The 26759-nt window shown below is 49.3% G+C and overlaps 1 protein-coding gene across 3 annotated transcripts in view; it reads left to right on the forward strand.

Moving 5' to 3' along the window:
• ASTN2 (astrotactin 2) overlaps positions 1–26759 on the forward strand; it is an 858139-nt gene that overhangs the window by 103690 nt on the left and 727690 nt on the right. For all 3 annotated transcript variants that reach the window (XM_059410933.1, XM_059410934.1, XM_059410936.1), the window contains exon 2: positions 18821–19008. In XM_059410933.1, the coding sequence (XP_059266916.1) occupies positions 18821–19008 (188 nt within the window). The remainder of the gene's footprint in view (positions 1–18820; positions 19009–26759) is intronic.

Raw genomic sequence — 26759 nt, forward strand, 5'->3', positions numbered from 1 at the left:
TCCCATCAGCTTTCCTGCGTCCAGGTCGGTGACCTCAGGGTGAGGAGAGCTCATCTTGCAAACGCAGAGCCTGCCATAAAGCACACTGAGGAAAGAGCGTCGACCTTGGGGTTGGGAGGGCAGGCCCTAGTGCCCGTCCAGATGTTTATTGTGGGCGGACCTGAGCCACGCCACGTCCCCTCTTCCAGCCTTGCTTTCGTTGCCTCCGGAATAGGTCTTGGGGTTCATCCAGCTGTGCTGTCCTGGGCTCGACAACCGGGAGTGTGAAAGTTCATCAGCCACCACTCACCCAGTAGAAGCAGCTGCAGGCGGCGCCGTCCGAGGAATGTTAGGGCGAGGACCCTGAGCAAGGCTGCGTGGGTCTGAACGCCACCCCTGCGGCTGAAATCCTGTGTGATCCTTGCTAGCGTCTTCGTTTTTCTGAGTCAAGTATGTGCGCGCGTCTGCACAGGCATATGCACACACACGCTCACACAGGTACACATGGATATACAGAGACATACGGTAACTTTCTGGAAAGGGGGTTATGAGGATTATTCTGAGGTTCTGATTATTATTCTGAGGTTATGTGGGAAAATGCGTGTCTAAGTCTCTTTGGGTCATCGGTGCTCATCCTTGTGGGTAGATGGAGGGCGGGGTTATGTCGGAATCTGTCTTCCGACATAGTGATTTGGAAAGTCACTATACGAATGTTCTAAAAACATCTGGTCAAGCTGGAGCCTGACCTGTACAACAGACATTGGCCCCCCTCGACCAGGAGTTCCCCAGATGGAAAGCCCAGCCAGTCCCCCCAGGGCATCTCAAACGGGCCACACAGAGAAGGCGTTTGGCCCACGCTGTTAGAAGAGACGGACGGAGTCTGCCATCTCTGAAGGCTTCCTTCTTCCCTCCCACCGTCTGTCCCTGTGCCCTCCCGCACACTGGCCCTTCCTTGTTCCTGCCTCCTTCCCTCCCTTTGTCCCCAGGCTTTCTCTCCTTCCTGGTCTCCTCATCTGGCCCCCAGTCCTTGGATCAGGCTGGGGAAGTAGCTCCGCGTCATACTGAGAGCTCTTCTGGGGATAGAGCTCTTGTCAGAGGAAGATTCCAGAAGCCGAGCAGTGAAGCATGGTTGGCCAGCTTCTTTCCAGATGCCCCTGTGCTTAGAAAGTGCTTTGCGGCAACCTGACCTGAGTTTGAATCTCCATTTCTGCTTCTTGTTTCCTGCACTTGGCCCTGTAGGCAAAGCCCTACACTTCTTCCTCTGGAAAGTGGGCCTCTCATGGCTACCTTGACAGCATGCCGAGGGCCCTATGACTTGCCGTGTGTAATGGTGTCGAGCGTGGTGTGTGACTGTAAGACGGACAAGAGGAGTTTTATCCTGTCATTTCTGCTTCTGGGTTTTCCTGGCCCCGTGTCCATGGTGCTGGCTTGGGCTTTCCAGCCAGGCTTCCTGCGCAGACCTTAGAGTGAGAGCCCCACGGGAATATCACCAGGGCTGCCCAGGGCCCGGCATCACCAGGCTTCTTTCTGCCTCTGTCTCTTTCAAGGACATCAGGCTAGATGGATGAAATAGCAATTCAGGGAGTTTTTTCCCCATAACAAAATCAGAAAGGATTAAGTGGATGGACAGCCCGGGAACAGAGACTGTTCTGCTCTCCTTTGCTCCACGATGGCCTGTCAGTCACACTAGGAAGGAGGAAATAGCTTCCTGAGACGGTATGGAAGAGGATTTGATCTTCCTCCTGGAGTACAAGACCAGGCTTCTCGGAGGACAGATCCAGAGATAGTCCCGGGGCTCAGAGGGACGTTTCCTGATGTCAGTTACAGGCCTGTGGATGTGAGGACATAAACGCAGGCTTAGGTATGTCCTCAGGTTAAATGTATCCGTAGCTGTAGGCAGGTGCATGCTTACACAGATGGTTGGGTTTCTGTCCGTGAATGTGGCCAAGACACCAGGCCACAGATGTGTGAGTTCAAGTATGCATGGCAGTGAGCAAACGGGGTGGGCCAGTTGAACACACTGGGAGAACACGCATCTGTGAGGGCCCCCGATAAGCCTGTCGCCGCTGTGTTAGGGGAGTGTCCATGTGTGTGTGTGTGCGTGTGCCTGTACATGGAGATGCCTGATTGTAGGGGTCAGGGAGTGCTCCAGGGTGGTACAGGCACAGATAGTCTTTAGGCCAACGTAAGGAAGGGAGCGGTTGTGCAAAATGTACACGGGAGTCCACGTTTGACAGTGCATTTGGTAACAGTGGTGTTTGTGTCTGTAGATGAACACGTCAGTGTGTGTTCATGCATGCGTGGGGGGAAGTGACTGCACGTGGACAGCTGGCATTTGGGTTGCGGGAAATGGGGCTGTTTTCTGGGCAGCACACAGATGCTTAGGTTCATGGAGAGAGGCATGTATCTGTGAGCACAGTTTTGCATTAGGAGCAGAGACCTATATATGGGGACTCCTCTAGGCAGGATCTCTGCAGCTGTTTTCAGAGGATATAAACTTGACTTCACAGGTACCTGTAACTCCCTGGCGTGATGCTCTCCCATATTGTCTAGGGATGACTTCTCTAACTTGATGCTCACTCCCAGGGCCAGCAAACCTCCCAGTGCCATCTGTAAATAGGCACGCTTGCCTATCATAAGGACATTCTGGCAGCATGTTTCCTTCTTGCATATTCCATATCGTGCTGTGGATGGGAACCAGGGTGGTTGTGACAGTGGTGAGAGGGAAACCACCAATGGTCTCTGAAGAGAAATCTTCAGGGCGGATTAAATGCCTGTAGTGGAGGTTCCTGGGATGCTGGGTGGGTAGCCCCCTCTTTTCCCAGAGCCGACACATGGGATGAACTGTGGAATGGAAGGCGGAGCCCTGCGTTCTCTGGTGGCGTGACGTTTCCATGAAGATGGAGAAGAAGGTCCCCGCACCTTGCCTCCTAAGGCATTCTCTAGTGACTCTTCTGAACACCTCTGAGGATAGCTGCTCTCGCATTTTACAGTTGAGAAAGTAAGGTTCAGCGAGGAACACACCTTTCCCTGGGTAACCCAGCAAGTCTGGCAGAGCCAGGAGGCTACTCAGAAATTGGCAGGCGCGACACAACCATTAGTCCTTGAGGTCAAGAGGCTGGATGCTCGCCAGCCCGGTCCCTGACTGACTGTGTAATCTGGGTCAACTCCCTGTACTCCCTGGGTCTGGATTCTTTGGACTCTAAAAGAGAAGTGGAGATTTAGGGAAATGGTGCCCGGATGCTTCAGCAAAGGGCCTGGGGTAGTGAGGATTCCCCAGAAACATTTGCAGAGTTGTCTCAGTCTCCGTTTGCTCCCGGAAGCAGAGCCAGCAAGGTGCGGTGAGGGTTGGGGTTGGGGTTGGGGTTGGGGGCGGGGAGGGCGTGACGGTGTAGAGGTCCTGATTCCCAGTCCAACCCCCTGCTGCTATTCCAGATTGTAAGCACAGTTCTCTAAAGAGGTCACCGGACAGTCACGATTCCTCTTCTCCAGAAATTCACAGTCAAAGGCAGAGCCCAGTGCTTTGGAGCACACAGTCCCTGCTGTGTGTCCTTACCAGAGGAAGAGCCATGCATTTGTCTAGCACAGACGAGGCAGGAGGAGGAGGGGTGGGCTCTGTTGCAGACCTGACTGATCCAATTCTGGGGCCAGGTCTCGTGCTGACATACTAGCTCAACACTACCTGCTCGTGGCTTTATTATGATCCGTAAGTCCTCCGGAAGGTGGGAGTACGAAATGAGAAAATCTGTGCAAACAGCTGGGAACAGAGCCTTGCACACAGTAAGCACTTAATGAATGCTAGCCGTCCTGTTATTTTGGATGAAGTGGCTACATTATCCTGGACACTGTTCTGGGCCCTTGGACATGGCCCCATCCCTGCCTTTCTGATGCTCATTCTCCAGTGATTATTATGATGCTATTGTCCCCAGTTTCTGTGGGGGAAGGGGAGTCCTTGAGAAGTTAGGTGACCTCTGCCAGGTTCCTGAGCTAACGGCTAGAATGACAGAGGTGGCGACTGGGTGAGCCCATGCTGCATTTGGGAGCTGGGTGTTCAAAATGGGAAGTGATTTTAGCCTTTTCCATTGAGCCGTGTCAGTATTCCAGACATCTTGCATCAGGTTGATTACAATGACCTTGACATCGAGAATAGTATATGCAAAATACCTCTCATGATTTTTCCCCCTTACTTTACTTTCTCCAGTGACCTAGTGAAGGAGTCAAGAGAAAAGTTGGTCCTCCCATTTGACAGATGAGAAGACTGAGGTCTAGAGGTACAAATGCCTCACAAAGGGTCACAGAACCAAGACCAGAGTGGGATTTGTCTTTCCTGACTGCTAGCCTGGAAGTGTGGGGCTAACATTCCATCATCTCACTGGGCATTCTGGCATTCATTTATTTTTTTTTTCTTTTAAACATTTATTTATTTGAGAGGGAGAGAGAGGTAGAACGAGTGAGTGTGGAGGGGGGCGGGAGCAGAGGGAGAGAAAACGAGGGAATCTCCAGCAGATCCTGCTCAGTGAGGAGCCTGATGTGGGGCTCCATCCCAACCCTGAGATCATGACCTGAGCCAAAGTCAAGAGTTGGTCTCTTAACCGAACCACCCAGGTGCCCCAGGAATCTGGTATTTAAAACAAAGAAAAACGATTTGTCATAGGGGTCACAGGAGTCCTTGTGTCCCACACGGCTGGAGAAAGGCATCATTTGATATCATTTAGTTACTTACTGTTCTGGTCAGGAGGGACACTGGGGTCAGCCTGAGCCTTTTTCTCAGCCTCCGCTGATGCACTCAGAAAATCAAGAAGGTCCTTCCCTCCTCCCCACCCCCAGCCTGGCATCCTCTCCCTGTTCCGTCCCTGCCACAGGGCAGCATCTGTGGCATGGCTCAATTGGACTGAACGGTGTGGGATTGCAAGCCAAAAGGGTCCTGTAATCACCCGACCACTGGCCTGGGGCTGTGCTCCGACTCCACGTTAGAAGTGAGGGTAACGGCGTGGAGGCAGCCTAATGTTCAAGGCTGCTGTGAACACACAGAGCAGCCACCGGGCTTCTTTAAGGAATATAGGGGAAGATTTTGCTCTGGAAGCAGCAGAGCTGGGAGCCAGTCGATACCCACTCATGCTCTCAAATCAGGGCCACAGAGATTTGATAGGAGGTGGGGCAGAGGGCAATGCGGCAGGACTCTGCCTGGGGGAAATTTTCTGAATCCATTCCTTCTGTTCTGCACAGGCCTGTGGAACACCTCCTCGGACCCGGGTGTTAGAGGGATGGGTTCCAGGAGCAAGGGAGAGCAGGCCTTTCATTGTGAGAAGCTCAGAGGTTCAGGGAGCGGAGGAGAGGTGAGCTGTGAAAGCCCCAAAGTAATGATTAGGATACAGCCTCATAAGCACAACAGTGAGAAGAGGCAGGGCTCCCCCATCCCAGCATTGGAGGCGGGGAAGGAGGCTTCACAAAGATGGTGACAGTGCGTGTGTAACCAAACACTCAAAACGTAGTGGCTTTTAAAGCATTTTTTTTTTTTTTAAGCTCATGATTATTTGGGGTTGGCAGTTTGGTCTGAGCTTAGCTGGGGAGTCCTTCTTCTGCTGGTCTTGGCAGATCCCTGCCACGCTTCCTCGTGTGGCCAATGGGCCACGTTCTGTCCTCATCCAGCAGGTTATCCCAGGCTTCAAGGTTTTCAAGGACAAGAAGAGAGCATGTCCAGACACACACACTTACTTTTCAAGTCCCTGCCCTTGTCTATTTTTTTTTTTTTTTTTTTTTTTTTGCTGTATCTTTTGGCCAAAGCAAGCTGTGCAGCCAACTCTGATTCAGAAGGAGGAAGGACAGACTTACCTGTTGATGGGCATCTGCAGTGACACAGCTGGGCGGATGGAAGGAGAAGAATTGTGGATGGTTTAGTCGACTTACAGCTGAGTTCTGAGGACAGATGGGCAACGGAACCTGAGCGTGGCCTTGGGAGAGAGTGGGGAGGCATGCTTCTACAGGGACGGAGTGACTGCTGGGGACGGCGGCGGGCACGGCTCAGGATGCTGACTGGTCCCGAGCTGAGCCATCGAAAGCCACGTGGTGTGAGCTGGTGCTGTTTTGCTCGATGCTGCAGGGGTGCGATGGTGGGATGAGGGTGAGGTTAGGGGACAGATGGATTCATTATGTTCTCATGTTAAGAGATCTTCACGTGGTGAAGATCCTCCCACGTCTGGGTCTCAACCTCTTTTCCACCACTGTGCTTCAGTTTTCTATCTGTGAAGCTGGAGTGGAAAGTCTCGGCCTCTCAGGCCTTGATTTTTTTTTATTAAAGATTTTTATTTATTTATTTGATAGAGAAATCACAGGTAGGCAGAGGTAGGCAGAGAGAGAGGAGGAAGCAGGCTCCCCACTGAGTCGAGAGCCCAATGCAGGACTCGATCCCAGGACCCTGAGATCATGACCTGAGCTCAAGGTAGAGGCTTAACCCACTGAGCCATCCAGGCGCCCCTTAGGCCTTGATTTAAAAAAAAAAAAAAAAAAAAAAAAAAAAAAATTGAAGATTTATTTACTGGGGCAGAGGGGCAGAGAGAGAATCCTCAAGTAGACTCCCTGCCTCGGACTGGGGAGTGCAGAGCCTGGTGCGGGGCTCTGACTCGGGACCCTGAGATCATGACCTGAGCTGAACCCAAGAGATGGACATTTAACCGACTGAACCACCCAAGCACCCCTTGGGCCTTGATTTTAATCTTACATTGACCCATATTATCAAGTAAGCCACTATTGAAAAAAAAAAAAAAAAGCTGAGATAGGACAGATAATAGCAACTCTTGGCCCAGAAGACTCTCATGACCTAGCAAAGGAAATGAGACGGGTGAGGTTAGCGAACCAGAGAAGGGAGTCGAAAGCCTGCCTGCCAGAGGGGCTTAGAGCTCAGAGGAGAGAGGAAGAAGGCATCTTGGGCCGGGCTCTTTGGAGGAGGTAACTGAGCTGGATTTTGAAAGATGGTGACATCTGTGTTGCAGAAGAGGAATTAGGGCATTTCAGGCAGGAAGTACAGCATGGCGGAAACTGGGAGGTCACAGTGCGGCTTGGGGCTGGTGGACTGTGGTTCCCGTACAGAGGCAGTGGGTGTCCACCGGCATCTGGCATCAGGATGACGTAATCACGGGAAGGGGTGCCTCCACGTCCAGCATCTCCCGCTTTGCTGCAAGTAGCTGGTGGCAACAGTAGCAGCTCTGTGCACCCTCTTTAGTTTCTGTTGGGCTGCCCGTTTGGTTTTTGCAAGTTTCATTTTTCCTCCCTCGGCCCCAACACTGCATAGCACCATGCTGTCCTGACTCACCCCATTTTATTATCTGTTGGTGTGAACCCAGGTTGGGGTGCTCAGATACGGAACCCTCTGGGTTGAGGTGAGAGGGTTGGGGAACCATCATGGTAGGAGAAACTCTCATGGTAGAATCTTAGGGCTGAGGAAGCGCTGGAGGTCCAGGGGAATTCTACACCCTCCCCGCTTGCTGGGAAAGCACTTTTAGGAGTCCGGGAAGTTCCATCTTTCACCTCTGGCCTGCCCCCACCCCAAATCTTTGTCTCTAGCCTCCTTATGATCCTTGAAGAACATTAGATTGTGAGGCTGTGTGACCTTGGGCAAGTTGTTACCCCTCTCTGGTCTACATTGCCCAGTCAGTAAAATGGTGAATTAGATCACTCATCTCCATTCCTTTACACGCCTTCATCTGTGAGGTTTTCTATGATTCCAGGTTGAAGCCAACAGAGATGACTTAAAAGGGGTGAGGGGAACTGGAGCTCCAGAGAGAAGGGTCCTAGATACTGTTTCCAAGTGAAGCAGGAAGTCTGATCTGTAACCTCTGCCACGTTTTTCTCTGTAGTTGGTACCATACCATCCCCCACTGCTGTTGAACAACCTGATTCTTGTCTCGATAGTGGTGAGATAGACAAGGAGTGACGAGAAGACAGACAGCTGTCAGGGAATACGCAGGTGCTAAGTGCTGTGCTGGCTTCTTTCAACACGAGTCATTCTTAGTTCTCAGGACGTTTGTCAGAGATTGCTTTCAGGATTCCCATTTTCCACATGAGACAAGTGAAGCTCAGGGGGTAAACCTAACTTGGTAAATGTTGCTCAGGAGGAAGGAGCAAAGTGGTCTTAAAAACTTAATTCATGGGGTGCCTGGCTGACTCAGTGGGTTAAAGCCTCTGCCTTCAGTTGAAGTCATGGTCTCAGGGTCCTGGGATCGAGCCCTGCATCAGGCTCTCTGCTCAGCGGGGAGCCTGCTTCCTCCTCTCTCTCTCTGCCTGCCTCTCTGCCTACTTGTGATCTCTGTCTGTCAAATAAAAAAAAAAAAAACAAAAAAACTTAATTCACCCCCAGACAGAATGCTTCCTATACCTTTCCCAAGACAGATGTGCATTTTAAAAACAGAGGGCTCAACAGAAATACTCAACCCCAGCGGATGACTTCTTCGTGATGGAACATGTGATCCGAGCGTCTGGCTGACTGGGAGGTGCTGTCCCTGGTACTTACATCACACCCACCGTGTGGACTTGGTCCCTCTTGTCTTTTCACTCAAATGTGCAAACTCCTTTTCTCAGCCTGGTTAGGAAAGCGGGGCAAACACTGAATTTGGAGTAAGGGAAATGGAGCTTGAATTCATGCTCTGCCCCTTGCTAGATGGAGGACCATGGGAGAGGCCAGTCCCCTGCTGGGACCTCAGGCAGCACATCTGAAGAGTGGGTGTCCTTCTGTCCCCCTTATTCATGTGGGTTTCCCTCCCCTAGCTGACTGCCCGGCACATAAACAGGTGTTGGTGCAAGTTAGTCCCTGTCCCCATTCTTTTGGCTTCCTCTCCCCATCAGTTTGCAGTGTTGTGGAACAGGGGAGGGGGAGAAAAACTCATTGATGGTTTGGGTGCATTAAGGTAAGAAAAGAAAGTGAGAAACAGCGAACACAAGGAGAAACACAAGGGCATATAGTGAAGCTAAACAACAGAGAAAGACCAGGTGAAAAAATGCAGCGAGGAGCGAGGGAAATGGTTCAGGAGAGAATAAGCAGGAGTAATACGATCCAGTTCCAACCACTACCCATCTATTTTCAGATGGAATCTGAAGCGATGTGCTCTTCTCCCTTGCCGATAACTCTTAATTCTCTTCCCCTCCCTTATTTAACTGGATATAACTGTATTATTTATCTCTACTGGGTGGCTAGGGAATGCAGGTTTTTTTGGTAAAAGACACAGTTCCCCAAGGAAGCGGGAGGAGGCAGGCTGGGAGTGGGGGGCAAAGGCAGAGGTAGCTGACAGATGGGAGCGAGGAAGAAGAGGGTCGAAGGTACTCCTGAGGTGTTCTTCTCCACCTGCCACTGCTCTGGCTGTGTCCCAGCCCCACCCCCACCCCTACCCCATGTCTCCACCTTCTACCCGCCAAGCAGCCTCCCCAACTGCACACCACCATGATGCATCTACGGACATGTAACCTGGTCTGATATCAGGACCTTATAGACTTATAAAATATCCAGATTATAGACTCTGCCTGCTAACCTTGTCCAGACCCCTGATAAATGAGGGGCATTAACTCCCTCTTCACGCGTGTTCTCGCAACACCCTATGCATGCTTTCGTGGCCAGTACCAGAGGATTGTCCCCTTCATTGATCTTCCTTTTCCTCCTCTCCTAGATTGTGATTTTCTTGAGGGCAGGGAACTCATGATACATGTAATGAGTGATATATTCATTCAACAGACATTTATTGGGTACCTACTGTATGCTAAGCACTGAGGACAGCAATTAGCTAGACAGACATGATCTTGCACTAGGATTGAATGAATGATTGATGGGTAAACGGATGAAGAAACTGAAGGAGGGAAGGATGGTGTGTTGTTGCTGCTTAGTGTCCATAGAGGAACATTCGTCCCAGAATGGAAGGTCCGTGAGGGCAGCAATCAAATTGTTCTTTTTGCCAAATCTTTTGCCACAGGACCTAGCACTGTGCCTGGCACATTTTAGGTGGTCTGTAAATATTTATGGTTATATATTACTTTTTTGAAGATTTTTTATTTTAAGCAATCTCTTTGCACAGCGTGGGACTCAAACTTGCAACCCCTAGATCAAGAGTTGCACACTCTACTGACTGAGCCAGCTGGGTGCCCCATGGAAATTAGATTCTTGAATGGTGGGGATAATGAGTGCATTTGCTTTTAGGATGAAGTGTGGGGCTTTGCAGATTTCTGAGCACATTGCTAGGCATGGCTTTATTTCCTCTTAATTCTATGTTAGGTGTGATATGAGTAGGACAGCTGGCTTGAGTTTCTTCCTGCCACACACACACGCTTCACAAAAAAAGAAAGAAAATCATAGAGGTTTACATTTATGGTATTTGGAGAGCTTCATTAGCCTCTAAACTAGGGCTTGGTCTGATTGCATGAAGGAGCCCCAAGTGGGACCTAATATTTCTTATTCTGCCTGGGAGACAGCCTGTAGTTAAGACACGGCAGTCCCCTCTTTATGTCCCTCTCTGCAGACCTGCTATCTAGCCTTCTGTCTCTGTTTCCTCTGTAATGGTGAGCCTCTGCCTTTTCTACTGGCTTCCTCCCACTGGACCCTTTGCACACCTGCAATCCCGCCTTCGCTTTTGTGTCATTCCTCCATCCACCGTGCCCTCTGCCACATGGCCACTTGTTGAAATCTTGCCCATCTGTTAAGACTCCGCCACAAAGAAACTTTCTAGATCCAGCCAGAAGTCATCTCCTCTCTTTCAAGCTTTCTACTTTGACTTCTAGTTATTTATGACATGTTTTTTCTCCATTCGTTGGCCCAAGCTCCTGAGGATAGAATCCCTCAATGCCAGATCTCAGAAAAGGTTGGTTGACTGAATCTTTAAAGTGAGCATGTATCTGCATCAAACAGATGCAGAGGTAATGTATATTCAATGTAGAAAATGTAGAGAAAAATGAATCAGATCATGATTAAAATCACCTCTGATCTCACCATTTGAAGAGCACTTTCTTGATGATCTGGTGTATTTTGTTCCAGTCTATTTCTTTCCAGCCGTATATATACATACTTATGTCTAAACAGAACCACGGGATTATCTATTTTCTATATAAACTTCCTATCTCCATGAGAATCGCAAACTCCTCGAATGTTTAAAGTCTGTCTTTCTCTTCACTTGCATTCTCTTGAGTGTCTAAACTTGAGCCAGATGTTAAATAAATTTCTGTAGTGTTGCTCTATGGGAAACAAGCCATCATGACTGCCCTGAGTTGGCATTTCTTCTCTGTGTCCTCTTGGAGTGCCCACTTGAATTCAGATAATGGGGCAGCCCAGCTCAGCTCAGCAAACGTTTACGGAGCCCTCTGCCCTGCATTTGGCAACTGTGTCAGGCACTCGGGTTCACAAATGGCTCTGATGTGTCCCTGCACTGGAGTCCAGTGAGAGAGGTCAGCTGTATAAACATACCAGTTTTAACATGGGTAAATACCAAACACCGCATAGATAAATACCAGAGACCAAGGCAGTGGTAAAATAGGGTGTTATAATAGTGCGTATGAAGTGAGATGTAACACCTATAACTGGAATGCTTAGTGAGGACCAAGATCGAAGCTAATCTCATTTAATTCTCATGCTATCTCATTTAATTCTCAAAAGAACTCTATGAGGCCGGTGTTATTTGACAGACGAGGAAACGGGCACAAATAAGGTAAAGAGTCTGTCCAAAGACACACAGGGGAGCTGGGATTCAAATTCCCGTAGTTGGTCTCCCGGGGTCTGTGATATTACACAGAACACCATATTCCCTCTTTATGGAAGTATAAAGGAATATCTAGCTCATATGGGGGTCACTGAGATCTTCCAGAGAAGGTATGGGGTTGAGTTGCAAAGGCTGTCCCGGCCTCTGAAGAGGCATCTTCAGTTGAGGCAACTAAATGATGTGCTCTAAAATTAAACTGATTTCTCTTGGCTTTAAAAGAAAAAAAGGGGTGGGGGGTACCTGGGTGGCTCAGTGCGTTAAGCCTCTGCCTTCGGCTCAGGTCATGATCTCAGGGTCCTGGGATGGAGCCCCACATCGGGCTCTCTGCTCAGTGGGGAGTCTGCTTCCCCCACCCCCACTCTCTCTGCCTGCCTCTCTGCCTACTTGTGATCTCTCTCTGTCAAATAAATGAATAAAATCTTAAAAAAAAAAAAAGCATCTTCAAAAACATTGAATTAGGAAAGAGCGTAGTGGATGTGGAGATTGCATAAATATTTGATCAGATATAATGTGTCAGTGCAGGGAAAGGAGTGAAGAGAAGTAAGGGAGGGGAGAAATGCAGGGGCCAGGCCCCTGAAATTAGATTTTATCCTGAGGGGAGTCAGGAGCCATTGAAAGATTTCAAGCAAGAAAATGATGTGGTCAGATTTATAGGTTAGAAACTTAATCCTGGTAGTCATTTGCATGATGGTTGGAAGGAAGCCTGCAGGTCAGCATGCCAGGCGGGACCTTCCAGGTGCTCTCCACTGGCCCCTTGAGATCCATGTTTCCCCCTTTCCTCCCTGCTGAGGGCGCCGGAAGGCTGACCTGTATGATTTGCTCTACCCTTGGGTGTTTGATTGGAGTTGGCCCACGTGAGGCACCTGCAAGAGATTAGAGGTAGAGGGAGCGTGAGATGGGAGCATGTATTACCCCACCACATCCATGATGGGCCATGCCTTATCAGTAGCCGGCATATTCTGCTGGAGTTCGAAGCCCCTGTCTGGCAGTCCTTTCCTGCAGCTGAGTCTGTTTCCTGGTTTTACACATCTCCCTCTCGTCATCCCTTCAGGCCTAGGGTGGTGACAGCTGCTCGCTGTTGCCAACCCTGAGATGCTCCAACACTGTTGTGCCTTTACTCTACCCATGATGATTAATTTTATATGTCAACTTGACTTGGCTTAAGGGATGTTCAGAGAGCTGATAAAACATTATTTCTGAATGTGACCATGAAGGTGATTCTGGAAGAGACGGGCCTTTGGATCAGTAGACCGAGTAAAGGAGAAAGGCCTTTATCAATGGAGCTGGGCATCACTCAACCCACTGAGGGCCTGATAGAATCCGAAGGTGGAGGAAGGGCAGATTTGCTTTCTGCTAGAGCCGGGACATCCATCTTCTCCCAGCACTCCTGGGTCTTGGGCCTTGGGACTCAGACTGGGATATGTACCGTTGGCTTCCTTCATGCTCAGGACTTAGGTTTGGACTGGAACTATGTCGCTGGCTTTCCTGGGCCTCCAGCTGGAAGGCGGTAGATTTGGGGACTTTTTGGACTCCATAACCATACAAGCTAACCCTTCATAATGAGTCTTTTTATATGTGTCTCTATATGTCCTGTTGCCTCTGTTTCTCTGGAGAACCCTGACTAATATACTTCCAAAGTCTGTAAACAGCCCCGTCATTAAATACTTCTCAGTGACCTCACTGAGTGTGTCTTCTCTTCTGGGATGAGACCCTGACTGGCGCAAGGCCATTTGAGGTGTTCTACGAGAGGGATGATGAAGGTCAGCAACAAGGCAACCGCTGTAGAGATGCAAAGGAGGGCGTGCGTATGAGATCTGTTTCCTAAGGTCACTCAGCGGAATGACCCTCATGAAGGCCGGAACAGCTAATGGCAAGGGCGGTTGAAGTCAACATCTCTGCCTTCCTCAGTTCTTTGTACCTAGGCAGTGAGTTCATCTCATGGTTCATCTCCTGCAATGTCTGCTCCCCACCCTCCCCGCCGGGTGAAGCAAAAGACTATTTGCAAACTCATCAGAAGTGCTCTCCGGCCTTCTGCGAATTATCTGCTGGAGGGTCAGCGGAGCTGTGGAATCAGGAGGTGGGTTAGTTAGCCACATGGGAGATGTTACCAAGATGGCTGGTGATCAGAAGAGCTGCTTATTTTCATAATGACCTTCAGGAATTAAATAAAAATACAATGAGTGCCATAGATTAGGAAGAACAAGCCAATTAAAAGCACAACACGCCTTCGGGAATTTTTATTTCTTTTCCAGGAGGCTGAAAGGCATCTGTGGCTGCCGAGGCAGAATGGCAGTCTACCCAGAATCACTGATGAAGGCTGATCCTCTCGCTTGGCTTTAGTGGGGCGGTTGAGGGGATTTGAGCCTACTGAATATTTCACGAGTTGTGGCCCATGGCGGGAGAACAGAGAAAGGTGAAAAGGCAATCCCTGTGTTTCTTTATGATTCCAATATAAAACCTCGCTCTCTGAGGTGGGAGGGAGGCAGGCGCAGGAGTCAGCCTCCCGCCGGAAGGCATGGTGCACCAATTCTCCCACTTTAATATCTGCTGTTTCATTTTATATTCATCATGTCAGCATAATCTGCCTTTATGGGAATCGTCTTGGTTCCCGACCAAATGCGTTTAGTCCCCCTTTTGCTTTAAGTTTGATTGTAATGTGACTTGAAGACTTCAGCGAAATGTTTATATGGAAGGACTTGGGGAAGAGGAAGGGGAAAATGCAATTGGAAAATCGATCAGCGGGGAATTTCAAGAGCTAGCCTTGGTTATGCTGGTATTACTTTGACCTGTTTTTAATGGACACGAGACTGGCTTTCTGATCAAGTGTACTTCGCTGTTTCCCGACTGCACACCGAGGAGAATATACTCTGTCGCCGGGATTCAAAGCCCTTAACCCTGTGTCTGGAGTGTATTTCCAACTGATGTCCCGCCGCACTCCTTACCTGTGTGGCTTCAGTGCCCTGAGACCCCGAACTGCCCAGGCCATCTCTGTGCCTCCTTCTCTCCTCTGAAAGCCAACAATACGCCTATTCTCTGTAACGCTCATGGTACCATGTTTTTAGAGTAGCTCTTTGTCTCTGAGCTAGGAGACTCCTGTCACACCTTCATATTCTCAATGGACCTTTACTTATTCTTTCTTTAATTCTGTAATGAGGCTTAACAATACCTCCATAATCTTATTATGGGTGTGTGTGTGTGTGTGTGTGTGTGTGTGTGTATTCATTATTGGCAACTTAGTAATTTTTCATTGAGCACTTGTGTGCCAGGCACTTTTAAAAGCACTTGAGATATGGCAGGAAATAAGCGAGGTCTCTGCTCTCCTGGGGGGACAGGCATTAAACACATGTTTCAGAAAATACCTATGATTCATTTCTAATCGTGATAAATGCTATAAAAAGGTTTTGTAAAGGGGATACCGTAGAGCATAGATGTGTGTGGAGAGGAGAATTTCAGCTAATCCTGGCATAGCCTCTTTGAGCAGGTGTCACTTGGACTCAGAGGCCAATGCCAAGAAGAAGGTGGCTTAAAGGTCTGGGAGGACAGTTCCAGACAGACAGGACAGAGAGTTCTCATCCCTGAGACGAGAGTGACCCTGGTCTGTTTGAGGAACAGGTGTGAGTCCGGCAGGGCTGGGCACATGAGGAGGGGATGCCAGTAGCAGGTGGGTCAGGATAATGTGCAGAGTCTAGGGCCATATTACGTGGGCAGATGCGCATGTGTGGGCACTGAGATGCCAGCTGGGGAGTGGGGAGAATTTCTGCCACTAAAGGGTTGAGTTTCCTGAAGGCAAGACTGGGCTTCCTTTCCCTCCATGTTCTGAGCTACTGAAGTGCCCACAATGGAGTAGGTGCTCAACAATGTGTGTTAGATGTGTGAACACACACACGTGAATGAATGAATGAATGAATGGATGGATGGATGAGAGGATGAATGAATGAATACAGGAATGAATGAGTGAATGGTGAAAGACTGCATGAGGGGATGGATGGTGAATGAATGAATGAGGGAATGAATGAATGAGTGGTGAATGAATGAATGGGGTAAATGAGGAAATGAATGAGTGAGGGAATGAACGAATGAGGGAATAAATGAAAGGATGAATGAATGAGGGAATGAATGAATGAGTGGTGAATGAATGAATGGGGTAAATGAGGGAATGAATGAATGAGGGAATGGACGAACGAGGGAATAAATGAAAGGATGAATGAATGAATGAGGGAATGAGTGAATGTGGGAATGAGTGAATGCAGGAATGAATGGCTGGTCCTTCTGCTTCCACCAGGGCGGGTTTTCTCTCCGAGGCCCCATGGCCCTCCTCCCCACCTCAGCAACAGTTTCCTTCCTTTGTAATAGAGTGAGTCCAGAGCCGATCTCTGTGATTCAATATTTACTGTGTTTCACACACTGTTATTATCATTTAACGTTTACTGTCTGCTGACTGTGCACTCATCGCTGTAGCAAACAAAGAGCTCAATCTAGTTTTGGTTCATGGGCTAATTTAGTCAAGGAAAAGGAGATGTTGCAAGAGCCACCAGCATAGTAGCAATTGTGCGGACCGGACATCTACTGGGTCCAGCTGGGCATCCGTTCACCAGTGGCCTGAAGCGAGGGGCTGACTCTGGCTGCTCCTCTGTTTCCTGATCTGAGCATGGGGAGGGGGGCTTCTTTGGTGGTGGGATCTTGAGCACAGGCTGCAGAGAGCTCCAGGAGTGAAGACTGCAGATTTAGGCAAGCCTCCCTGTACTCGTTGCATCTCCTCGATCCCAGGCCATGGCAGTCAGACGCGGCTTGGCCAGGGCCTGCCCGACCACTGGCCCATGAGTCCTTCTTCGTGAGCTGCTGCACGAGAGAGCTATTTGCAGGGCAACCAGTAGCCCAGGGCTCTCTGGGCCTCTGGTTCCAGGATTTGATGCATGGAAAGAAACATGAGTGAGGGACTGAGCACGCCCATTTACCATAATGTCTTCACCTTGCCTTGGCCCAGCTGGCTGGCGGCCAGAAGAAACTGCTGCCAGTGCTTCGGGTGCTGAGGCCCGGAGGTGGGGTGGTGGGGTGATGGGGGGAGAGAAGGCACTGGAGAGAGACCCGCTTCACACTCTGGGCTCCCAGCCAGTCTCCTGCCCCCAGTGTCCCACAGTGAGCTCTTGGCGTCCTTTGGGGTCCTCGTGTCCTAATTGCTGATGAAGTCTTGTGGTTATCTCCTTCCCCGCTTGACTCTTGGCACAGCAGGTGAAGCCCAGGCGGGTTTTCACTTGGGCTCATAACTTACTACATTCTGGTCACCTTGTCTTTTCCTTGGAATGAGGTAGAGGCTGTTGAGGGTTTCGAGTCGAGGAGTGATGGAGCGAACAGGCTGGGCCAGGAGTCCTCCGGTCCTCTGGCTTCTGGGTGAGAACAGACAGAAAAGCGAGGGAAAGAGCCAGAGGGGAGTCCTGTTAGGAAGCCCGTGTAGCTAGTCAGGCAAGAGAGGGTGGTGCGTTGGCCCAGGTGGTTGCAGGAGAAGAGCCAAGAAGGGATGCATCCGGGGTGGCGTTTGGAAGGTCTCCTAGTGGACTCGATTAGGAGTGGGAGAGAAAGCAAGCCCTCAAGGCTGTCTCAAGGATTTTTCCACCGCAGCTCAAGGGTGAATTAGATCCTGTCCCTGTTAATAATAATAATGATAATAAATATTAATAGCAACTTTTTATAGCCCTTACTAAGTGCCAGATGCTCTTCCCTAAGGGCTGTTGATTGTGAACCTGAAGGAGTGAGTCTGTGGGGAGTGGGCGATACAAGAATAATTCAGTAGAATTTGGTGAGCAGACATCATCTCTTCAAGGTAACTGTCTTTCCTTCTGTGTCTCCAGGGGCTGCAGAGTGGGGGACAAGGAGATTGGATTAGGGGTTCTAGCTCAGCTTTCCCATCCGTCCTCTTCAAGTGTGTGTGTGTGTGTGTGTGTGCGCATATACACACACGTTAATGAGATCTGTGGTAATTGCGGGCATACTGCCCCTTGGTCAGCTCCGTGACTTGGGAAGATGGTCCAGAGCCTCAAGCCTCAGACATTATTACGGCTACTTTTCTACAGTGGAGTGCCTCTGTCTCTATGGTAACTCTTGCTTGAATGAAGTCTTGGTAATTCTCCAGGAGCCACCCTTCCTCTTTCTTCACAAGACACCATGAGAGGCCTTCCTTCTAGGACATTTCCAGGGTCGCAGTCCCTCCAGGAGGCAGCGTGATGAAACCATGGTATGATCTTACTGTGGGCACCACCTGTGCTTGCCAACACTCCCATCATTCAAGAAGAGGCTATGTTGGTGTGGTTATATTGGAAGGAAGTACTATTAGAAGAATAATTTAAAGACCAGTTGATGGAGGGCACCGGGGTGGCTCAGTCTGTGGAGAATCAGCCTTCAGCTCGGGTCATATGAGCACATTGGGCTGGAGCAGCGTCTCTCCAGATACTTTTAAGCCACGGAAACTTGGGTGCCCGCGCGCCCTTCCTGGCCGTGTAGTATATATACTAGCAAAAAAAAACGGAGCTGCTCTGACCAAAGCAGGAGAAACAGGCTCAGATCAGCCCAGTTGCCAAGCTCTGTTCCTAAAAAGGGTAATTTTGAGGCCCCTAGGCTGGGCCAGATGTTCTCTCGGGCTTTTCCAGCTCTGGGGTTCTGCAGCTCGTGCTGTGCGTACTTCTAGCTCGGCTTGTGAAGGAGTCACACTCTGAGCCCCCGCTCTGCTCAAGGATGGAGACGTCCTTCCTTTACCTTCTTCCAGCTCCGTGCCCTCAGGAGAATGTAGGCACTTGCGTCTCTTAATTAGTTTGATTTCCATGCATTGGATTTAGGGGCATGAATGTCCTTACCATGGTCCGTGCTTTCCCCAAGGGCCCCCGACAGACCTGGGTTCAGATTCCGCCTCTGCCACTCTGTTGCTTGGGGAGATTCTCGGTCTCAGGTGACCCATCTTTGAGGGGAAGTGTGGGTCTCCGGCTCTCAGATTGGATGTAGGGAAAGGTGTCCAGGTGCAGAGTAGGTGACTTTTGAGCTCCTGACCACGCGGGGCTCCTTCCAGGCCTGGACTCCTGAGGCGGGGGGCGTGCCGCTCACCCTGCACCTTTGGTCTTGTCTTGCAGAGATGTCTGGCACGGCGGCGGACATCTCGCTGGTGCACTGGCGGCAGCAGTGGCTGGAGAACGGTACCCTGTATTTCCACGTCTCCATGAGCAGCGCCGGCCAGCTGGCCCGGGCCACCGCGCCCACGCTGCAGGAGCCCTCGGAGATCGTGGAGGAGCAGATGCACATTCTCCACATCTCTGTGATGGTGAGTGAGCGGGGATGCCGCGAGGTGCCGGGGGTGGGGGGTGATGATGGAGAGGTGAGGGGGTGATGGAGGGGGGCGGGGGCTTGCTGGCAGAGGGAGGAAAGAGCTGGCTGAGCGTGAGAGGTTAGAATGCTCAGGAGAAGGTCAGGTGGAATCTGCGGTGTCCCTTGGACTGACGCGTACCCATCCATCATCTGTCAGCTGTGACAAACTAATCGTGCTTCGGAGAAGAGAGGAAAGGGTCTCCCGTTCCTTGGCCTTTTGGCTGACCTCTCTGGGAATAGCTGTTTAACATCTGTCACGTGCTTGGCCTGTTCCGCGGGGGCTGAGGTTCAGTGCTCCAGAATTCAACGCCTTTCCAAGAAGATCCAAACAAACAAAATCAGAACAAAGTTGGAGCAGGGCTGCCCTTTCCCAAGTGCCCTTGATGTGCCGGGTACTTTGACCCTCACAAGACCCCCTCTGCAGTGTAGATTGTGCGTGGTGGCCCTTGAGGCGGGGCTGGGCATAGCGCCATCACACGTGGAAGCCCTTCCACTGCCCTCATGTTACAGTCGTGAATACTGAGTCAGAGGGGCCAAGACACTTATCCAAGGTCACATGGCAAGTAAGAGATGGAGCTTCTTTTGGGTACTAGAACCCCCAAGCGTGTCTAGCTACAAACCCTGAACTATGTCTTCTTCACTCTTTCTCTCAGTGCAAAAATTTATGGACCATCTATCTAACCATGTATCAGGCACTGTGCTGGGCCCCTTTGTGGACATGGTCTCATTGCATTTTCTCCAAGAAAGCATTGAGTCAGGCGTGTCACCTTCACATGAGAGATGGAGTTATGGGCCCAGAGAGGGGGGCAGTGGCCTTCCGTCTCTGCAGAAGCCATGACCTGGAGCTCTTGGAGTCTGCTATCCCTTCAGAGAAGGCTGCTAGGGCTTAAAGTCACTTGAATGGTGGTCTAAAATGCATGTAGGCTCATATTAATGGTTTCTTTAAAAAACGAGTTGATGTCTCTGCATGGTAGATAGGAAAAAACAAATTCATTATGCAGAATGTACAGGGTCTAATTGGCTCAAGATGAGATCTGATAATAGCCATGAGTGACATCCCCCCCAGTGCTTTTCACTCCTCAAGACATTATTTTCTCTTTGAGCACAGCTCTCTCTGCCAGATGCATGAGAGTAGGAAACGTTATTCCCAGTCTACATGTGACAGAGGTGCGGCGCAGAGAGGTGAAGCAATTGGCAGAAAGCCACTCAGTACAGGAGTGCAACCGCCCACCCCTTTCTTTTCCATCTCAACAGCCAACGGTATTTATTGAAAGTCTCCAGTGGGGCCGAGTTTTGCTTTTGGTCTCGGTTCTTCTGATTCCTCTAACACCGCATTCGACACTCTGATGAGGGCTGAGTAAGAGCTTGGAAGTTTTCTCTTTTTGGAAAAACACACACATAGCCCAGCCAGACAGCAGTGTTAATTTTGGACCTAACGCATGCTCGTCACGTGGAGGAACAAATCAAGGCCTTTGTGTTATTCATGGAATGAGTGTGATAGACTTTTCCCATATATATATTTCGCAAATGATACAGCCACATGCCAAGCCCAGTGCGTGCCTGCAGGCTGACTTCGGGGAGCAGGAGGTGAGCACTGCTGTCTCAGGGCCCTCGCTAGAGTCCTCATGGGGTGTGGGACCCCACCGGATGCTAAGAGGGCCTGGTGGGGCATGCCTTCCCGTTTTCAATGTTTGAGAGTGAGACTGTGTTTTGACTAATACTGGTTAAGCATTCTCTGTGGCACCACGCTGACTTACATATATCCTTCCCATAACCCAGTAACCTAGATGGTATCATCTCAATTATAAATGAGCCCTGAATGGGTTTTCTCTGCTTCCGGGTTCAGTGTTAGTTCCACTAAATCACACTCTCTCCCCAAGGACTGGAGGTGTTCTTTACCTTTTTATTCTGCTCTGGGAGTTCCTCTTAGAAGGAGGAAGTCACTAAGACGTACATGCATCTGAAATTCTCTCTAACTGAAGATGCGGCTGGCAGAGGAGGCTGGGTGGTGGTTGGCACCTGGCCCTCTCTGCCTACGCACTAGAGTGGCCCAAGGCTACCACCTTGTGGTCCCTAACAGTTCTTGTCCGCCTTCAGGGCCCCAAGATCTGGATCTCACTTGTCCTCACCTTACCCCCAAGAGACAGAGTCCTGACCAGGAAACTCTGAACCCCAAGGTGTTCACGCTGGCAGCCTGGCTTCTCTGAGGTGGGACACACCTGCCCCCTCAGCAGAAGTAGGGTGACATGGAGGTGCATAAGCACGGACTCCAGAGCCTGGGCACCTGGGTGTAAAGTCCCACTGTGCCACTTACCACTCTGGGCAGTGTGGGACAAAGGTTTAAATGCCTCTGTGCCTTGTTTTTGTCATCTATAAATGAGGGTACCACCAACACCATGTAGGAACACCACGTACTTATATCAGAGGAGCTTGGCGTGTAAGACCCTTAGCTCTTATTCTCATGGGCCCTTTGCTTGAAAACTTTACGATGTGTTTATTATACCCTTTCATTTCATAAGTAGATAAACTGGGGTCCAGATAAAGACTCTAAGGTGTCTAGGGTCTCCAACCCATCAGTGTGGCTTGGCTTAAAGGGCATGCCTCTCGGTGGCTTCGATAGACTCTGTCCTTGCTGATCTGGCCACAGACAATTCAGCAGGAACAAAAAGAGGGTTTGCTGCCTTCACCCCTAAGTGGCCGTTCCAAGAGGCGTTCACGGCGGCTGTGATCTCTTTCCCCATTTCACAAATAAGAAACTTGAGACACAGTGTGTTTATTTGAGTTCTGTTCCTAAAGCCACGGGGCTAACAAGAAGGCAGTTCTGGGACCAGGCTTTTCTGGGACCAGGCTTTTCTCAAGATTTGAAACTCGTGTCCAGGTTACTTAGGACAAGGTGGCTCCTGGTCTCTCAGATTTTTACACTGTTTTCATCTTTGGTGAAGGTTTGAAATCGTTTGCGAGAAGACCCAAGTTGTCCAGTCAAATGTCAAAGAAATGCCAAGGTCAGTATTCTGCATTTCCTTTTCTCAGGACAAACCTTCTGCTCACCCATGCAGGGCAGCGAGCTTCGGCTAGTCATTGGAACGTGCTACAATTCATGCCTACTGGAGTGGACCCAGCATGCCCTTTGGGCTTGTTACTTCCTGAGCCTGAGATATTAATAAAATCAGTAGCTATTGGTGTGACTTGTTCACCCCAAGATTAAATGGTAAACCCAGTATTTCACTCTATTTAGGCTGATAACAGATCTTCCACTCTTAACAGTGCAAATACAGACCACCATTCCTCTTCTCTCTGCATCAGCTGATGGCTTAAGTCACGGCCTTTTGGCTAAGATCAAGTGTGAAGATCTTATGAGCAAATGCTTGTAGACTCCCTCCTTATGTGGAATCCATGGGTAGGTCAAGGTTGGGGGGGTGGTTATGATTTGGAAGTCAGCTCCAAGGTTGAACAGTATCTCTGCTGGTTGCTTTATGACCTTGGTCAAATCAAAATCATCTTCTGTAAAACTGTGATAATATTCTCTCATTCCGAGAGTTTTTCCAGGTACTGAATGAGTTTATACGTGCCCGTGTCCCGCACAATAACAATAATGGCCACCATCATCAAGGACTTTCTGTATGCCAGGCCCGGTCTAGGTGTGGCACATGCCTCTTTCCATTTAATTGTTCAAATACTCTGTAAGATCGATGCTCTCATTTCCCTCATTTACACATGAGGAACCTCTTCAATAAGGTTTCACAGCTTGCTCGAGTTCATACCACCAGTGGGTTCTGAAGCTGGGGTTACGACTCTAGTCTATCCAGGTTGAGAGTCTTTGCTCTCGGGCATAATTCAGTTCCTGGTATTCTGTAAGTGCTCAAAAAGTGGTAGCTGCTCTCAAAATGATGGCTGTAATGACAACACTGGTAACAGACATTGGTGATAAATGCTGAGAAAGGAGATGAAAGGAAATATTGGGCTTGATATGGAGGGAAAGAAGATCTTTGAGAACGTATCTCTTTCCAAAGGACCATCTCAAATGCTGTAGATTTATACTGGTGGTCCCAGTGAAGGGGCAGTGACAAGGGACCAGCATCCCTGTCCATGGCCAGGACAGACCTTTCCATGTGTTTGAGCTGTCTGGTACTTGATTGACTGAGTCATGGAGGGTGGTGAGTTCCTTGTCTCTGGGGGTATGCAAGCAAAGGTTAGCGGCCCTATTCATCAGGATTTTGAATGGAATAACTGTTAAGTTAGATGCGTATTGTGGTTCTTTCAAACTTACAGGATCTATGACTCTATGCCATAATAATATATAGAAAAATACTTAGAGGATTATAAAATGCCACATAAATCTAAGAAATTATTATTACCATTCTCAATCAGAGGCTTTGTTTAAAGGATTTGTGTGATATGGGGATAATTCTTTTTAAAGCTTTCTGTGAAAAATGACTTTAGATCATTTCCCCAACCATTCCAGTATTCATTCACAGCATACCGTGCCTTCCTTAGTTCATTGATTTAATCACTCAATCATGCAATGGTTTACTTGCCTACTAAACCAAACAATGACAATCCTATCTGCAAGAAAAAAAGGGGGGAAAAAAAAGAGCTTTTAAAAAGTCAACCACAAGCTCAGAACGAGCCAACTCTCAGGGCTCTGATTGCTAAAAGTGGCTCCACATTTTAAGTTGTGTTAATGAAAGACGAGTTTTCTGTTAATGAAAGACGAGTTTTCTGAACGACTCGTTTTAGAGGTTCTGGAGGAGACCTGAAGCCGTGTGTTTACTTTTGGGAATCGCACGTTCAGAGAAACAATAGCTGGAAAAATGATGAGAAAATAGGACAGTGAGGCATCGTAATGGTAACAAGAGCTGCTATGCTTCGTGTTCTACTATCTGCATGTATTTAACTCATGCAATTCTTTAAATAATCCCAGTTCAACAGATACCGTGGTTACTCCTGTTCTACTTTGGAGAAAACGCAGGCACAGAGGATGTAGCTAGTGTGTAAGGACTGTCGATCCGGGTCCCCAGGGTCACATCCTGGCCCCATAACTGACGGACTAGCCATGTAACGAGGGCCTCTTGGCTCCCTGTGCTTCCATTTCCGTATCTGGAATTGGGGTGAGGTTAGAAGCACCTGCCTAAGGGGGGCTGTTGGAAGATGCTGCATGGAAAACAGATATGTTAGAGCCTGACAGGGAGATGTTAGGATTCTGCTCCCTAGAAGTGTGTTAGTTTCCTAGGGCTGCCGTAACAAAGGACACAAACCAAGTGACTTCAGTGTATTTTTTCACACTTCTGGAGGCTAGATGTCTGAGATCAGGATGTGGGCAGGGCCATGCTTCTTGTGAAGGCCCTAGGGGAAAGTGTTCCAGACCCCATCCCCCAGCTTCTGGTAATTTCTTGGCATATGACAGCATAGCTCTGATTTTCACGTGGCCTTCTCCCTGTGCATGCTTCTCTGTCTGCGTCTACATTTTCCACCTTTTATTAGGACACCAGTTACATTGGATTGGGGTGTAGCATGAGGGCCTCATTGTAACTTGATTGCCTCTGTGAAGCCCCAGTCTTCATAGAAGGTCGCATTCTGAGGATCTGGGCATTAGGAGTGCAACATCTATTTCGGGGGAGGGAGCAGTTTCGCTAATAAGTGCTATCGCTGTATTATTTATAAGCAATGTCATTGAAGAATGCCCAGGGCAGCCAGGGCAGGGGAAGCTAAACTGTTACAGACTGCAGGTCCCAAAAGCCTTTTGAATAGGACCCAGAGTCATGGGGGAACATCCCCTAGGGGAGATTGTTTTAGGAGGGAAGGTGACAGAAATCTAGTGATGGAAAAAACTTGTGACACGTGGATAGCAAGAAGCTATAGCCTGGGACTCTGGTGTCCCGGGCCTGCCACTCACAGGCGGCATGACCGTAGGTGGATCACGTCTCTCCTTAGCCTTAAGATCTCCATCTGTAAATCGAGATCATCAAGCTTGTATCAGTTGCAAGACATAATGAAGTTTGCCAACACAAGTACATTTTTATGTAAGTGGGCCATACCGCATGAATCCCATTTATTTTTTTTTCAGAAAGAAGAATTTTAAATCACAAATACATTTATGAATTTTTAAGAATTTGAATCACATGAACTCATAGCTTGGCCTTGACTTGCCTCAACAACAAGGATTTAGTAAAAGCCTGCAGGGGCTCTAGCCAGACTTAGGAGAACACAGGAAGAATGAGCCAACTAGGAAGTGTGGCTTGCCTCCCACAACGTTTAGGGATGCAGCATTGTGGAGTGGAGACCACACAGTGTGGTGTCAGGAGTCCGAGTTTCAAGCTGAGGTTCTATCTCCTAGCAGCTATAGAAATTTGGAGATCTTTACCTCTTGTTCGGTCATTTGCAAAACTGGAAATAAAATTAAAACGGTCACATTGAGCTGAGACAATGCACATGAAAGATCTGGCTAGGTTTCCCCAAAAGCAATAGCCCTAGAAACTATGGTTGGAACATTGGGGTTGAAAACACCTGAGACCTGGCTGAACCCAGCTTTTCTGGACGAGTCAGCCTTCACGTGTTCATTCCACAAAGCCATCACTCAGAATCCTGGTGACCGACCAAACATCACTTTATCGCTCACGCACCTTCTGTGTTGGCATCTGCCAACGCTGTGACTCAGCTCTGCACGTCTTCTCCTTCCAGAACTTTGGCTGAAGGGGAGCCCCAGTCTGAGACCTTTGGTTTCCATGGCAGGGGGAATGAGCAAAAGAACTGGCAGGAATCTAGGATTAAGCTAGTGCGGAGATGGGGGTTCTCTCACATTCTGTGGCCAGAGGGCCAAAACACACCATGTGACGAAGCCCAACGCCGGAACAGGGGAACGCAGTCCTTTACAGAGAATGGGCATGTGGGCAGTCGCAATGGCAGCAGACTATACCCCACCTTCATTCTACAGGTGGAGGAAATGAGACCAGAGAAGGGATGTTCTGCTTCCTGATCAGCCCATTCATCTGGGCCAACAATCAAGGCCAGACAGAAATCCTGGAGGTGATAAGAGGAAACCTAGAATTGGGGCCCAGAGGCAGTGGCTTGGACCCTCTGGCCAAAATGGAATGCAGGATAGGAATTAAGAAAGGAAAATTGCATATAAGTAAAAAACAAAACCAAACAAAACAACCTGCATTGTGTGAGACAGAGGGAGACAGAGACAGGAAAAATAGACATTTGTTAGTATTTACTGAGCACCTCTTCTATGCTAGGTGTGTGGAAACTACCAGAGACCGAGTGAAACAAACCGAGAAAAAGGCAGCCAAGGACAATGAGAGAGATGTAGAAAAATAGAGGGACACTGGCAGGAATAGAAGGGAAATGATTTAGCAATAGAAGCAGAGTCGGGGAAGGAGGAAACAGAAGGAAAGGGAGGGAGGAACCACACAGCGAAGTAAGCAGGGAAAGAGACCCCAGAAGCAGAGTGGGAGGGGCAGACAGAACCCAAGCCCAGGAGAAAGTGGTGGAGGGGTCTGGGAGAGGAGGGGGCCCGAGGAGGAAGTCAGGGGCACACAGGGAAGGACCCCGCAGAGGCAGGGAGGTGGGTGCCCGCAGGGTGGATCTGAGAGGAGGCAGCAGAGGGGAAGGTGGAAGGAGCTGAGGTGCCAAGACCTTGAGAAGAGAAGGGGGAGGGCGGCTCCAGAGACTGCAGGGATGGGGGAGGGGCACCCCAGAGACTGCAGG

The sequence above is a fragment of the Mustela nigripes genome, chromosome 9 (genome assembly GCF_022355385.1).
Source record: "Mustela nigripes isolate SB6536 chromosome 9, MUSNIG.SB6536, whole genome shotgun sequence".
In the NCBI taxonomy this organism is placed as follows: Eukaryota; Metazoa; Chordata; class Mammalia; order Carnivora; family Mustelidae; genus Mustela; species Mustela nigripes.